Genomic DNA, 17,086 nt, shown 5'->3' on the forward strand with positions numbered 1-17,086 from the left:
CTCCTAAGAAGAGATGAGGATCCAGATGGAACATCATGTGAAGACATAGGCCGAAAATGGCCATCTACAACCAAGCAGAGAAGACTCAGAGGAAACCAGACCTGCCAACACCTTGATGTTGGACTTCTAGCTTCCAGAACTGTGAGAAAATTAATTCAATTGTTTAAGAAAAAAGAAAAAGAGAGATTGACTGTGCTTTCTAATTCTCTCTTGCTGAATCTCTTTAAAAAATTATTTCCAGGTTTTGGCACCCCCCCACTCCATTTTTAAATAAAAATGAATTTAACCCTAAAAACTAAACAAAATTAATAACGGGGGGAAAGTTATCTATGGAGTCTCATAGACATTTGAGACTATGAGACAAACAAAACAAAATCTCATTTGACATTAAATATCACTAACTTGTTTGCTTAATATTAATTCAGTCGGTAAAAGTTCATTGAGGGTTCGGCATTACAAGGTACATCAGATATTTATTTCATATAAATTTATAACAATCCTGTGTCAGAAATAAGTATTCCAGTTTTACACATAAGAAAACTGACCAAGGGAGATTAAATGATTTGGGCAATAGCCCATAGCTGACAAGTGGCATGACAGGGTTCCCTATCTAGGTCAGTCTGGTTCAGCAGTCCATGCTCTTTGTACTGTAACACCCCTTCTCAAAGACCAGTCAACAGTACAACTGAATTCAGAGCTAGCATGGGAATACGTTCAGAGAGCTACTAATTCAATTTAAATTTGAGAAAATAAGTCTTGTTATTACTTTCAAAGACATAAATCATTTTTAATCTGTGCTTTCTAAAACATCAACCATTGTAAACTCCATCATCAAGACTTCTCTCTTTTAATCCTAAACATGAAAAGACAAAACAGCCCTGCTCTTCCGTTCCCAACTGCATGTGTCACTTTTGGTTTCGATTTAAGAAAAGTTCTTTTTATTATCACTGCTAAATATGGGTCTGAGTTGGAACCTTCTGAATCTTAAGCCTTACAATTGTTTTAAAATTTATCATTCCTACTTTATTATCTCTTAAATGTTATTTAAGATATTTGGATGTTATTTCAGAAGGAGTAAGAATTAGAAGGTACATTGACAAAATATGGGAACTACATTTAAATACATAATTTCTGAAATTGTGAACAGTAAATAGCATTCCTTTCTTTCTGTTGTTTGAATAACAAATACAGTGATATAAATATTTTGTCCTACATACATCTAAAAGTACCAATATTGAGTATGGCTGCTCAGCCTCCAGCCGTTTCATCCCAATTCTAGTCAGTAAGAAGGGAGAAGCGGGAAGAAGGTCATGCCCTCTTTCTTTAAAAACACTTTGCTAAAAACACATATACATTTCATTCACCAGAACTTAATTGCATGGCCAGATCTAGCAGCAAGGAAAGCTGAGAAATTTAGTCTTTATTACAACTGAATATCAGCCTAACCAAAAATCTGAAATTACATTAATCCTGAAGAAGAGGGAAATGGATTTGAAGGCAATTAGTCAGAGAAGGCAATGGCACCCCACTCCAGTACTCTTGCCTGGAAAATCCCATGGATGGAGGAGCCTGGTAGGCTGCAGTCCATGGGGTCGCTAAGAGTCGGGCACGACTGAGCAACTTCACTTTCACTTTTCACTTTCATGCATTGGAGAGGGAAATGGCAACCCACTCCAGTGTTCTTGCCTGGAGAATCCCAGGGACGGGGCACCCTGGTAGGCTGCCGTCTCTGGGGTCACACAGAGTCAGACACAACTGAAGCAACTTAGCAACAGCATTTTCTCTCCCAGGTTCATGCTAGTGAAAAAGCTGGCTTAAAACTCAACATTCAGAAAACGAAGATTATGGAATCAAGGCCCATAAAGGAAATCAACCCTGAATATTCTTTGAAATAACTGATGCTGAAGCTAAAGCTCCAACTCTTTGCCACCTGATGGGAAGAACCAACTCATTGGAAAAGATCCTGATGCTGGGAAAGATTGAGGGCAGGGGAGAAAGGGACAACAGAGGATGAGATGGTTGGATGGCATCACCAACTCAATGGACATGAGTTTGAACAAGCTCTGGGAGATAGTGAACTCGAGGGACGCCTGGTGTGCTGCAGTCCATGGGGTTTGCAAAGAGTCAGACAACGACTTTGTGACTGAACAGCAACAGTGAAACAGTGAATGAATTAGGGACCAACTGTTTGATAACTGGTTAGCACTGACTTCCCATGTGAGGTTTGTGATCAATTTAAAGTAGATTAAGGGTCATAATGGAGAAGGCAATGGCACCCCACTCCAGTACTCTTGCCTGGAAAATCCCATGGACGGAGGAGCCTGGTGGGCTGCAGTCCATGGGGTTGCTAAGAGTCGGACATGACTGAGCGACTTCGCTTTCACTTTTCACTTTCATGCCTTGGAGAAGGAAATGGCAACCCACTCCAGTGTTCTTGCTTGGAGAATCCCAGGGACGGGGGAGCCTGGTGGGCTGCCGTCTATGGGGTCGCACAGAGTCGGACACGACTGAAGCGACTTAGCAGCAGCAAGAGGCATAATAAGGTGGTTGTGGCTTTCCTCTAGTCATCTTCAGTTGTTTGTGGGTGGAGAGTTAGATTTTACCAATTTTACCAGGCTTGTGTTGTTGTTTTGGCCCCACCTTGCAGCTTTGGGATCTTCTTAATAGTTCCCTGACCATGGAGGCAATGCCGAATAATGTTCAAACTACTGAACAGTTGCACTCATCTCAGTCAATCAGTCAATTCAGTTGCTCAGTTGTGTCCGATTCTTTGTGACCCCGTGGACTGCAGCACGCCAGGCCTCCCTGTCCATCACTATCTCCTGAGTTTACTCAAACTCATGTGCATTGAGTCGGTGATGCCATCCAACATTCTCATCCTCTGTCATCGTCCCCTTCTTCTCCCACCTTGAATCTTTCCCAGCATCAGGGTCTTTTCCAACGAGTCAGTTCTTCGCATCCGGTGGCCAAAGTATTGGAGATTCAGCTTTAGCATCAGTCCTTCCAATGAATATTCAGGACTGATTTCCTTTAGGATGGACTGGTTGGATTTCCTTGCTGTCCAAAGGACTCTCAAAAGTCTTCTCCAACACCACAGTTCAAAAGCATCAATTCTTCAGTGCTCAGCTTTCTTTATAGTCCAACTCTCACATCCATGCATGACTACTGGATAAACCATAGCTTTGACTGGACAGACCTTTGTTGGAAAAGTAATGTCTCTGCTTTTTAATATGCTGCCTAGATTGGTCATAACATTTCTTCCAAGGAGCAAGCGTCTTTTAATTACGTGCAGTCACCATCTGCAATGATTTTGGAGCCCAAGAAAAGAAAGTCTGTCACTGTTTCCATTATTTCCCCATCTATTTGCCATGAAGTGATGGGACCATTTGCCAAGATCTTAGTTTTCTGAATGTTGAGTTTTAAGTCAACTTTTTCACTCTCCTCTTTCACTTTCATCATAAGGGTGGTGTCATCTGCATATCTGAGGTTATTGATATTTCTCCCAGCAATCTTGATTCCAGCTTGTGCTGCAGCCAGTGTTAGTTCTATAAGGTTGTATGTCTTCACAGAACCATTCAACTTCAGCTTCTTCAGCATTACTGGTCAGGGTATAGACTTGGATTACTGTAATATTGAATGGTTTGCCTTGGAAACAAATAGAGATCATTCTGTCGTTTTTGAGATTGCATCCAAGTACTGCATTTTGAAATCTTTTGTTGACTCTGATGGCTACTCCATTTCTTCTAAGGGATTCTTGCCCACAGTAGTAGATATAATGGTCATCTGAGTTAAATTCACCCATTCCGGTCCATTTTAGTTCGCTTATTCCTAAAATGTCGGTGTTCACTCTTGACATCTCCTGTTTGACCACTTCCAATTTACCCTGATTCATGGACCTAACATTCCAGGTTTCTATGCAAGATTGCTCTTTACAACATTGGACTTCACTTCCATCACCAGTCACATCCACAGCTAGGTGTTGTTTTTGCTTTGGCTCCGTCTCTTCATTCTTTCTGGAGTTATTTCTCCACTGATCTTCAGTAGCATATTGGGGACCTACCAACCTGGAAAGTTCATCTTTCAGTGTCCTATCTTTTTGCCTTTTCATACTGTTCATGGGGTTCTTAGGGCAAGAATACTGAAGTGGTTTGCCATTCCCTTCTCCAGTGGACCCATTTTGTCAGAACTCTCCACCATGACCCGTCCATCTTGGGTGGTCCTACAAGGCATGGCTCACAGTTTCATTGAGTTAGAAGGCTGAGCGCTGAAGAATTGATGCTTTTGAACTGTGGTGTTGGAGAAGACTCTTGAATGTCCCTTGGGCTGCAAGGAGATCCAACCAGTCCATTCTAAAGGAGATCAGCCCTGGGATTTCTTTGGAAGGAATGAGGCTAAAGCTGAAATTCCAGTACTTTGGCCACCTCATGTGAAGAGTTGACTCATTGGAAAGGACTCTGATGCTGGGAGGGATTGGGGGCAGGAGGAGAAGGGGACGACAGAGGATGAGATGGCTGGATGGCATCACTGACTCGATGGACGTGGGTCTGGGTGAACTCCAGGAGTTAGTGATGGACAGGGAGGCTTGGCGTGCTGCGATTCATGGGGTCGCAAAGAGTTGGACACGACTGAGCGACTGAACTGAACTGAACTGTGGTCCATATTATGAGATTGATTAGTTTTCTGTGATTGTGGTTTTCAGCCTGTCTGCCCTCTGATGGAGAAGGATAAGAGGCTTATGGAAGCTTCCTGATGGGAGAGACTGACTGAGGGGGAAACTGGTTCTTGTTCTGATGGGCGGGGCCATGCTGAGTAAATCTTTAATCCAATTTTTTGTTGATGGACAGGGTTGTATTTCCTCCCTGTTATTAGACCTGAGGCCAAACTATGGTGGAGGTAATGAAGAAGATAATGGCGACCTCCTTCAGAAGATCCCATGCGTGCACTGCTATACTCAGTGCCCCCAACCCTGCAGCAGGCCACCGCTGACCCACACCTCCGCCAGAGACTCCTGGACACCCACGGGCAAGTCTGAGTCAGTCTCTTGTGGGGTCATTGCTCCTTTCTCCTGGGTCCTGGTGCACACAAGTTTCTGTTTGTGCCCTCCAAGAGTGTTTCCCCAATCCTGTGTAAGTTCTGATGGCTCTATGGTGGGGTTAAAGGCAACCTCCTCCAAGAGGGCTTATGCCATACCCAGGTCTACTGCACTCAGAGCCCCTGCCCCTCAGCAGTCCACTGCTGACCGGTACCTCCTCAGGAGACACTTAAACACAGTTCTGTCTCAATCTCTGTGGGGTCTCTGGGTCCTGGTGTGTACAAGGTATGTTTGAGCCCTCAGAGCACGTCTGGCAGGTATGGGGTTTGATTCTAAATGTGATCTCACCCCTACTACTGTCTTGTACTCATCTCACAAGGTAGCAATGTAATGTTCAAAATTCTCCAAGCCAGGCTTCAACAGTATGTGAACTGAGAACTTCCAGATGTTTGAGCTGAATTTAGTAAAGGCAGAGGAACAAGAGATCAAATTGCCAAATCCGTTGGATCATAGAAAAAGCAAGAGAGTTCCAGAAAAACATCTTACTTCTGCTTCATTGACTATGCTAAAGCCTTTGACTCTGTGGATCACAACAAATTGTGGAAAATTCTTAAAGAGATGGGAATACCAGACCACCTTATTTGTCTCTTGAGAAATCTCTATGCAGGTCAAGAAGCAACAGTTAGAACCAAACATGGAACAACGGACTGGTTCCAAATTGGGAAAGGAATACATCAAGGCTGTATGTTGTCACCTTGCTTATTTAACTTATATGCAGAGTACATCATGCGAAATGCTGAACTGGCTGCAGCACAAGCTGAAATCAAGATTCCAGGGAGAAATATCAGTAACTTCAGATATGCACATAACATCACCCTTATGGCAGAAAAGGAAGATGAACTAAAGAGCCTCTTGATGAAAGTGAAAGAGGAGAGTGAAAAAGTTGACTTAAAACTCAACATTCAGAAAACTAAGATCATGACGTATGGTTCCATCACTTCATGGCAAATAGATGGGGAAACAATGGAAATAGTGACAGACTTTCTTTTCTTGGGCTCTAAAATCACTGCAGATGGTGACTGCAGCCATGAGATTAAAATATGTTTGCTCCTTTGAAGAAAAGCTATGCCAAAACTAGACAGCATATTAAAAAGTAGAGAGATTTCTTTACAGACAAAGGTCCATCTAGTCAAAGCTATGGTTTTTCCAGTAGTCATGTATGGATGTGAGAGTTAGACTATAAAGAAAGCTGAGTGCTGAAGAATTGATGCTTCTGAACTGTGGGGATGGAGAAGACTCTTGAGAGTCCTTTGGACAGTAAGGAGATCCAACTAGTCCATCCTAAAGGAAATCAGTCCTGAATATTCACTGGAAGGACTGATGCTGAAGCTGAATCTCCAATACTTTGGCCACTTGATGCGAAGCACTGACTTGTTGGAAAAGACTCTAATGCTGGGAAAAACTGAAGGTGGGAGGAGAAGGGGCCAACAGAGGATGAGATGGTTGGATGGCATGACCGACTTGATGGACGTGAGTTTGAGCAAGCTCCGGGAGTTGATGGTGGACAGGGATGCCTAGTGTGCTGCATTCCTTTGGGTCGCAAACAGTTGGACATGACTGAGGGACTGAACTGAACTGAACTGACCATGGAACTAGGGCCCCAACAGTAGAATTGTGGAATCCTAACCACTGGCCTGCCAGGGAACTCCCAGGCTTGTGATTTTACCAAGACTTTGATGAGGGAAAGAGGCAAGGGAGTCGAGGGTTGTAATGAGAGAATTTAGGATAAATTAAGAGGAAAGTGCAGCCATCAGGGAGGAGGTATGAGGGCTGGTGAAAAGACTATGCTATGCTATGCTATGCTACGTCACTTCAGTCGTGTCCGACTCTGTGTGACCCCGTAGACGGCAGCCCACCAGGCTCCCCTGTCCCTGGGATTCTCTAGGCAAGAACACTGGAGTGGGTTGCCATTTCCTTCTCCAATGCATGAAAGTGAAAAGTGAAAGTGAAGTCACTCAGTCGTGTCCGACTCTTAGCGACCCCATGGACTGCAGCCTACCAGGCTCCTCCATCCATGGGATTTTCCAGGCAAGAGTACTGGAGTGGGGTGCCATTGCCTCAGGATGAATGAATTGATGGTCTGGTCGGGTAGAAGGACCGGCTGAATGCTGGGAGTCAGAGGGAGTGAGCTGAAAAGATCGGAGTTGGTGGTATAGACTGGTGTGTGGAAACTGAGATTATGAAAGAGGTGCATTTATTGCATGGCAAGGTCTGGGACATGATAGTGGGAGTGAGTGGCTGGTGTGGCATAGAGATCATTGAAAGGGAGGAGGTCAAGGAATTGATATGCTTGGGTATCAGAGGGTCATCTATATAAACCCTACATACTCATTGGGTCTGGTTGTCTTTGCTCAAGCTTTTCCTCCATTGCCCAGCTCTACACGTCAATTTCTTATCAGAAAGATGTAGATGTTGATAGTTTCTACATCCTAAGGCTGTTGTGAGGACTAAATGAATTAATACACACTGAGCACCTAGAAGACTGCCTGATGTATAATTCGTGTGAAACAAGCTTTTATTTTCATTTATGACTAACAAATCTGTAACTCTAGCTCAGACCTGTCTTTATGAAGACTAGCACAAGCTCTTTTATAACAAAAATCCTAGAAATAGCTGTCTATACTTTTCTGCCCTTTCTCACCTCCCATTTCCCGCTCTATTTTCCGCAATGAGTTATTCCCCTACCTCTGTACTAAAAATGCTTTTGAAAAGCCAACAATGATCTTGATCTTGCCATTGATTCTCAGTCTTCATCTTACAGAATTTGACATGGTTTTGATTATGTCTTGCTTCTGAAATCCTTATAAAATTTTTGGTTTTCAGGGCATCTCATTCTCCAGGGCTTTAATCACTGTTAACCCTTCTTAATCTCCTTCGCTGGGTTCTCTTTCTGTTCCTGACAGGTTAGCACATTTTGGAGCTAAGCTTTTTTCTCTATTTATACTTACATTCTAGATGATCTGACCAGTCCTACAGTTTCAAATAGCATCTGAATACTAATGCATGCACAATTTATATCTGTGATTTCCTCATATATCTGACTCCCCACTGAGTAACTCTATTTGGATGTCTAATGGCCATCTCAGCCTTAACTGTCCAAAACAGAAGTCTTGATTTCCACTCCATCCAGACCCATTTCCCCAGTTCAGCTAATGGTTATTTATTCACCATTCACTTATCCTCTCAGGCCTTAGAGTCATCCTTCACTCTTCCTCATCCTTCATAATCAATCCATTTAGCAAGTCTTGTTGGCTCAACTTCAGGCTATATCTGAATCTGGACCATTTCTCACCACCACAATCCACCATCCTCCTTCTTTCTTGTCTCTTTGCTTTCATTCTTGCCGCTCTACTGTCTCCATGAAACATGCAGGAGGCCTTTTAAAATGTAGATCAGTTTATGTCATTCCAGATAATATAAAATGCAGATTTTACCATGACTCTTTCTACTTATAAAAGATTCAGAGTCTCCTATAGCCCTTGAGGGCAGTGGGTTTCTTTTGTTGTGTGTGTGTTTTTCCTGCTGATCAATAAATTCTGTGTGGCTGAATAGTACCTGACATTTCTTGAATCAGAAATTTGGTGAAATGTTATGGAGACATTAAAAACTGAACATTTGGTGCGGTAACATGGGATAAATCTTGACCAAAGAAGACTGAAAAGACTCCCCCTTTACTTTAATACTATTATGACTGAATAGATTATTAATGTGAGCAGGATTACAGATTTTAAGTGGATAAGGAAAAATGGGAAGTGTTGTCACAATCACGGAATTATAGCTGAACGCTTGTTTCAAACATCTCGTTCAATCATGTTATTTAAATTAAAACAAAAAACACCTTTTCCTTTTTTTTTTTAAGGCCAGAGTCCTGTCATTCTCCTCCACTCACTCGTCTCCAGAACAAATTAGCACTGAGCCCACCGGGCCACCGTCCATGGGTAGGCGGTCCAACGCTCGCTCGCATCTCGAAGAGATACTCCCTCTGCTCCCTGAACTCCCTCCGCCCCACTTCCTCCCTCCAGGCCCCGCCTCTCCCCGATGCGCCTGCGCAGGGCCGAACACGTGGCTGCCGCGGAGCAAGAGCAGCAATGGCGGCGGGTGGCGGTGGTGTTGCCGACCCCCTGTCCCCCGCGGGGGTCCCCTGCGCTTTCTCCCCGCAGAGCCAGGCCTATTTCGCTTTAGCGTCTGCCGATGGTCACCTGCGAGTGTGGGAGACAGCCAACAACCGGCTACACCAGGAGTACGTGCCTTCCGCGCACCTCAGCGGTACCTGCACCTGCCTGGCCTGGGCGCCAGCGAGGCTGCAGGCCAAGGTAAAGTGAGCAGAACGGCGCGGGGCGGGCACTCTCCCAGGCTCGGCATTATTGCCCCCCGGCCCGGCGGCGCGCGGTCTGGCATCGCGCGTGGCCCTCGGAGGCCCGGAGCGAGGAGGCACCGAGCGCAGTGGCGGCGCAGGGTGGGCCCACGCCGCCACCCCCGTGCGCGGCCTGTCCAGAGGGCAGAGAGAACGGGTGCGGCCAGATCCGACGGGCAGTGGACTTGAGCCCTACCGGTGGGCTCCGTGCTGTCTGGGCCTCTCGTCGCCGGGGCCGCCATATTCGCCGAGGCCCCAGGCCCCCCAGGGGCGGCTTCCTGCCGCCCGGCCGGTTCTCTTGGCTTGCGCTCTTCAGAACTGTGGGTTTTGACAGAGCCCCGCTTTGGGGCAGTACTATTCTCCGACCCTTACCGAGCTCATCGACTTTGCTTTGGGCAGTTAAAATGAACAAGTCTGTTTCCTTGCTTCCGGACACCCCCATCCACCGCCCGCCCCCCCGCTTGGGTGCCGGCTCACCACGTGTTCTCTCCCACGTCTAGGATGTGAGACTCTTGAAAGTCCTAACTTTCCCAGCCTGGGTTCCATTCTTAGCCATTTGAACCTTCTTGCTTTTAAAATTTTAACATCTGCACGCCTCGCCCTTGATACATCCCCTTTTCCCCAAGTCTGAAGTCTGCATTAAGACATGGAGGTAAAGTGAAATTGTAGCTTAACGAACATGAGTCCAAGGGAAGTTTCTCTTAGACGGGGCTACTGCTGAGTTAGGGAAAGCTTTTCACTCTTAGGGACCCATCTCAGGTAAGATGCCATTCACTTTTGAGTCACTCGACTACGTCTGCACTAACTCAGACGCACGTGGGTACTGCACCTATAAGGTAGCCAGCCCGGATCAGTGCAGTATGATTTGAAAATGTCAGTATTGAGCTGTGTGGGGTTTAGCTAACACTCTGTTTCAACCTTAAAAAGTGTTTAAACACAAATGCACTAAAAAGGGGAAAAAAAAACAACAACTGTTTGGTACAGATCTTAACTCCCTCTGACTATTCCAGGAAACTTTCCTCTAACTTTTTAGGTTGAAAGTCGGGATATAACTAATTTGTTACACTTTGCATGAGTATGCTTAGATATTTTTCAGATATTAAGCTAGGTTTTTATACTTTCTAGATGAAGTAACTCCGATTGACTATTAAAGAAGCCGTATCAGTGCATAAAACTAGGACTTAAAAAAATCACAGTTGTCATCAAGATTACAGTACTTTGCATATTTCTCCTTTTCAGATTTCTGTGTTTGTGTTTTTTTTTTTGAATGTATATTTTTAATTTTATTTAATTTTTAAACTTTACGTAATTGTATTAGTTTTGCCAAATATCAAAATGAATCCGCCACAGGTATACATGTGTTCCCCATCCTGAACCCTCCTCCCTCCCCATACCATCCCTCTGGGTGGTCCCAGTGCACTAGCCCCAAGCATCCAGTATCATGCATCGAACCTGGACTGGCAACTCGTTTCTTATATGATATTTTACATGTTTCAATGTCATTCTCCCAAATCTTCCCACCCTCTCCCTCTCCCACAGAGTCCATAAGACTGTTCTATACATCAGTGTCTCTTTTGCTGTCTCGTACACCGGGTTATTTGTTTGTGTTTTTTAACAGTCTTGTAAATGATAATAGTTCCTATGGTGATAGGAAATGTGGAGCAATGGTTAGATGCAAGGACCCAAACTAAACTCCTGGCCTCGAATCCAGGCTTGGTGTCTTTGTATTTGTGCCTCTAGTTCCTCATTTGTAAAATAGGAGTAATAGTGCTCACCTCAAGAGTGGTTGTGAAGGTTAGTATTACTTAATGATGCCTAAAACGTCTAGAGTAGTTCCTGGTGTGTAAGTACCGCAAGTATTAATTGTTACTGTCTCTTATTTGCATGGTTACTCCTGCACGGTAGATTAAAAACTAACTTTTTGCTTTGTTCAGGAAGAAGAACCAGGTTTTGGAAAATCAAGCAACTTGAAAAACACCAAAAATAGAACCAGGACTAGAATACCAGTGTTTAGAGCTCAGCTCTTCATTATGAGCAACAAATCGTTACTATTAGGCTGGCAGACATTTGTCACCCACTTGATTTTCTCTTGCCTTGCAATCATATGTCTGAAGAATAAAACTTTTACCTAGCCTTAAACTTACTGTTAAAATCAGTTTGGGATTGTTTATAGCACAATGATACGGTAGAAAAATGGGTTTGGTTTCATACCCATGAACCAAACTTGTTTTGTCACATTGAGCAAGTCACTTTACTTTTGGAGGCCTCCTTGAAAAAGAGTCAGGCTGCATTAAAAAAAGTTCTTACAGGCTTCAGTATCCATTTACTCATATGCTCTCACTTTAGCCAGCTGACTCTATGAAATGCCCTAAAGTCACATTTTTAAAAACTTGAGAGTCAGAACTAAGAACGTTTAACTGACTTCACCAAAGCCTTAATAACCAGTGAAGTAGTTGTGGCCATTAGAGTCGAGGGCATTGACTGCTCATCCAGTGCTCTTACTTGAACCTTAGATCTTGAGTCATAGAATTGCGAACTGGGAGCAATGTAGAGACATCCAGTGTTCATCATCTTGGGATTGTATTCTCTTGGAGCATCAATTTCACTTGAAAATTAGGGAGAGAAGCAATTTTCCTGTATTACACTTGCATGTGTACTTTGTAAAATCGTAAAGTCAGGTGATTTTTAAAGATAGTGGTTGCTGCAAATCTTCATTTTCTACCTTTGCTCCCAGGTCCCTGGGTTATGATCCTTGCCACTTGAGTTCTAACATGTTTTCGTAAACTTTTATTGTAGATTTATATTATTTTATAGGAGTATTCTCTGGCTTAGTAATTGGCAGTTGGCCACCCAAGGACAAAGTTTGGTGACATTACACTTATTAGTGGAGAAAAACGATTTGGTGCTGGGTTTCTTGGGTGACAGGAGTTAAAGCAGTGGTTCATAAATTTTTAGAAAAATTAGACTGCTGCTGCTTGTTTTTGGTCACAAAATGATGATAATTCTTGGCATCTTTGTCACAGTGGTCTTTAGGACTTTTTTGTATGTATTATGTAGCTAAGCATTTTATTTCAGTGATGGAGCCTGGAGGAAGAGGACTGCAAATGATGATGAGGAACATGCAAGGAGACAGGTTGATGGACTGGGTGAACGCTGTTTTTAGAGTCTCAGGTTTATGTGTTTAAGGCTGAGATGTTAGGTGATATGCCAGAGGCACACATTAAGTGGCTGAGCCACCTGCTATTTCATTGCTCCTTTAAGATCCAAACTTTTCAGTTTTTCCTTCCCTAACTGCTGATAAGTCCTGAAGAAACGGACTGGCTACCACAGTAAATGCATTTATGTTGCTTTGCTGTCACTGCAGTTAAAATGACCCTGCATAGCTTAGTGCTTATTGAATGAAGCACATGGCATTTCAGGCTTTGGACAGGGCAGGCACAGTAGCATTAAACATGTTTCTGGGAAAGACCTGAGCAACCCCAGTCCTAACCCTTAGAGAAGAAGCACAGTTTACTTATGTTATGATATAATGCTCTGTCCTAAGGTCTCTCCAGTGTTTAGACTTAAAAAGAGTAAGGTTTGCGTATTAGATCTTACTGGCAGAAATAAATTAAGATTTATTTTTGATGTACATACTGTATGTAATTACATGTAAAATGCACACATTTTATTCGTTGTTACCCATGAAATTTGAGCATTTGCCAGAGTAAGGGACAGCTAAAATAGGCCAAGAAATGGTGGCATAGGAGACCAATTGCAGAATGAAACTTGAAACTTTGCCATGATTTTCAGTGACTAGAGGTCAGTATTTCTCAAAAATAGGTTTCGAACTATTAGTGGATTGTGAAATAGATTTAGTGGATTGTGATAGCATTACAGAAATGGCATAGACAATGTAGAGTGTATTTTGCATAGTAAAGTTTAAGTTTTTTGGTGAAACTTGTTTCAGCTGTATACACACATGTTTTTATGAGTGTGTATGTATGTAAACTCTTCTTACTCTGGGATCTCAGCCTAAAAAGTCAGTGCTTAATTGATCAAAATCAGACTTCTCATCACCTGGTTGTGCTTTTTCTCTCTGTCTTCACATCTGTACCATGCCTTGCTTTTATGAATCATGCACATGCAGATTCTCACTCAGCCTTCCGATTGCCTTCTAGATCAAACACGGCTTTCTTGAGACTGTTGTTTGCATTTATTGCTTACCTCAGCCAGCCTTTCACATTGGCAAAGACTCTGTAGTCTAAGTAATAGACCCTATCCTTTTGGTCTTCATTCCTGGTACCTTCTGGAGCTCAGATTTTCTTCTCTCTCTTTTTTTTCCCCCACGCTTCGTGTGGCTTGTTGGATGTTAATTCCCTGACCAGGGATTGAACTGGAGCCCAGCAGTGAAAGTGCCAGAGTCCTCACCATGGAACCACCAGGAAATTCCCTGAAACTCAGATTTACTGATTACAGATAGATGAACTAAATTTTTAGCCTACCTTTTCCATTACTTTATATATTTACACATGTCATTAACATGCACATGACATGAAACAAAGCAGTATGACTAAGACATTAAAGAAGAAATAAAGACAATTCAGATATACTGTGTCTGTAATGCAAAGCAGAGTATGACTTGAGTCTTAACAGAAAGAGGAGATTTTTGTGGAGAGAACATATTTGAGGTCGACCCTGAAGCATGGATCAAGTTTTTTTTTTTTTAACCAAATTGAAATTTGAGATGGGTAGAAAAAGTTCTCTCCAAAAGGAGGGACAAGCCAATGGGAAAGTGTATTCGTGACTCTGGTGGCTCAGATGGTAAAGAATCTGCCTGCAGTGCAGCAGATCCGGGTTAGATCCCTGGGTTGAGAAGATCCCCTGGAGAAGGGAATGGCAACCCACTCAAGTATTCTTGCCCAGAGAACTCCATGGACAGAGGAGCCTGACAGACTACAGTCATGGGCTTGCAAAGAGTCGGACACGACTGAGCAACTAACACACATTCTTGACTAGGGAGTGTAATGTAAGGATGGAATTGGAAATGAGACTAGAAAAGGTGGGCTGGAGGGAAATTGTGGATGCTTTTGAATGCCAAACAGTTGTTTTTTTGATTTACTCTTCTCTGAGGAGTCATTGAAATTTTTGATCACAGAAATAATAGGTTCTAATAGAAAATGCCAACAGAAGTCTGTCATAATCTATAATCATTAGTCCCACTACACTCTTGATTTCAGAAGTATATAGTAATGGGGTTAAAATATTCATTTCAGTTCAGTCGCTTAGTCGTGTCCGACTCTTTGCGACCCCATGAATCACAGCATGCCTGGCCTCCCTGTCCATCACCAACTCCCGGAGTTCACTCAGACTCACGTCTGTCGAGTCGGTAATGCCATCCAGCCATCTCATCCTCTGTCATCCCCTTCTCCTGCCCCCAATCCCTCCCAGCATCAGAGTCTTTTCCAATGAGTGTGGCCAAAGTATTGGAGTTTCAGCCTCAGCATCAGTCCTTCGAATGAACACCCAGGACTGGTCTCCTTTAAGATGGACTTGTTGGATCTCCTTGCAGTCCAAGGGACTCACAGGAGTCTTCTCCAGCACCACAGTTCAAACGCATCAATTTTTCAGCACTCAGCTTTCTTCATAGTCCAACTCTCACATCCATACATGACCACTGGAAAAACCATAGCCTTGACTAGACAGACCTTTGTTGGCAAAGTAATGTCTCTGTTTTTAAATATGCTGTCTAGGTTGGTCATAACTTCCAAGGAGTAAGCATCTTTTAATTTCATGGCTGCAATCACCATCTGCAGTGATTTTGGAACCCCCAAGAATACTGACACTGTTTCCACTGTTTTCCAATCTATTTCCCATGAAGTGATGGGACCAGATACTATGATCTTTGTTTTCTGAATGTTGAGCTTTAAGCCAACTTTTTCACTCTCCTCTTTCACTTTCATCAAGAGGCTTTTTAGTTCCTCCTCACTTTCTGCCATAAAGGTGGTGTCATCTGCATATCTGAGGTTAATGATATTTCTCCTGGCGTTTCTCATAATGTACTCTGCATAGAAGTTAAATAAGCAGGGTGACAATACACAGCCTTGACGTACTCCTTTTCCTATTTGGAACCAGTCTGTTGTTCCATGTCCAGTTCTAACTGTTGCTTCCTGACCTGCATACAGATTTCTCAAGAGGCAGGTCAGGTGGTCTGGTATTCCCATCTCTTTCAGAATTTTCTACAGTTTATTGTGATCCACACAGTCAAAGGCTTTGGCATAATCAATAATAAAGCAAAAATAGATGTTTTTCTGGAACTCTTTTGCTTTTTTGATGATCCAGCGGATGTTGGCAATTTGATCTCTGGTTCCTCTGCATTTTCTAAGTCCAGCTTGAACATCTGGAAGTTCATGGTTCACGTATTGCTGAAGCCTGGCTTGGAGAATTTTGAGCATTACTTTACTAGCGTGTGAGATGAGTGTAATTGTGCGGTAGTTTGAGCATTCTTTGGCATTGCCTTTCTTTGTGATTGAAGTGAAAACTGACCTTTTCCAGTCCTGTGGCCACTGCTGAGTTATCCAAATTTGCTGGCATATTGAGTGCAGCACTTTGACAGCATCATCTTTTAGGATTTGAAATAACTCAACTGGAATTCCATCACCTCCACTAGCTTTGTTCCCAGTGATGCTTCCTAAGGCCCACTTGACTTCACATTCCAGGATGTCTGGCTCTAGGTGAGTGATCACACCATCGTTAAAATATTAGGTTTCACTAAAACACACATTGGTTATATAAACTTATCTGGTTGCATGTGTTACTTGTTTGGACATACGCATCCTATTGAATGAGAAGTTAGTTTTTAAAAAGATCACCCAACTTGGAGAAAACTTATGTGAGTTGTTAGTTGTTTGAGGTTAACTAATTGGATTATTATTTAGGTTTAGACCAATGATCCTCAAAATTGGACATAATTTCTGTAATATTCCTACCACTAGCCTCTGCTTGCTTCTCCCCAAAATGGAGATTTTGCTGATAGGTAAATGAGGGTTTTGAATATGTTAATGTTTAATTTCTAAAATTTCTTTGTGCTTTAAAAAAAATAATTTATCTGTTTTTGGCTGTGCTGGGCCTTTGTTACTGCCCAGGCTTTTCTCTGGTTGTGGTGCGTGGGCTTCTCATTGGGGTGACTTCTCTTGTTGTGGAGCACAGGCTCTAGGGCATGCCGACTTCAGTAGCTGGGGCTCTGGGGCTCTGGAGCACAGGCTCAGTACTTGCGGCCCACAGGCTTTAGTTGCGCTGTGGCATGTGAGATCTTCCTGGGCCAGGGATTGAACCTGTGTCTGTCTCCTGCATTGGTAGCCGGATTCTTTACCACTGAGCCACCAGGGAAGCCCTCTTTGTGCTTTTTAATGCAGATGCATATCTACAGAAAAACATACACATATTTGGATCAGCCCATGTTCCACACGTTAGAAACCTCAGTGTAGGTAATTTTAGTTTGATTTGAGGAAAACCAAGAATAGAAGAAACACTTTCTAGAATCTTTCAGAGAAGAGTTTTCTGATGAGGTAGTATTAGGTTGGTACACTTTCCCCTGCTTCCCTTGCCTGAAATTGGTGTCTGTGTTCATAACCTTACGCAGAAGCCACATTTGCCCTCTG

The 17,086-nt window shown here is 43.2% G+C and overlaps 1 protein-coding gene across 1 annotated transcript in view; it reads left to right on the top strand.

Annotated features, from left to right (window-relative positions):
• The first annotated feature begins 9,141 nt into the window (after positions 1–9,141).
• WDR43 (WD repeat domain 43) overlaps positions 9,142–17,086 on the top strand; it is a 37,855-nt gene continuing 29,910 nt past the window's right edge. Inside the window, exon 1 of the mRNA XM_005903856.3 lies at positions 9,142–9,405. Within this exon, the coding sequence (XP_005903918.2) occupies positions 9,181–9,405 (225 nt within the window). The 5' untranslated portion in view covers positions 9,142–9,180. The remainder of the gene's footprint in view (positions 9,406–17,086) is intronic.

Source organism: Bos mutus, chromosome 11, assembly GCF_027580195.1.
Source record: "Bos mutus isolate GX-2022 chromosome 11, NWIPB_WYAK_1.1, whole genome shotgun sequence".
Taxonomy (NCBI): Eukaryota; Metazoa; Chordata; class Mammalia; order Artiodactyla; family Bovidae; genus Bos; species Bos mutus.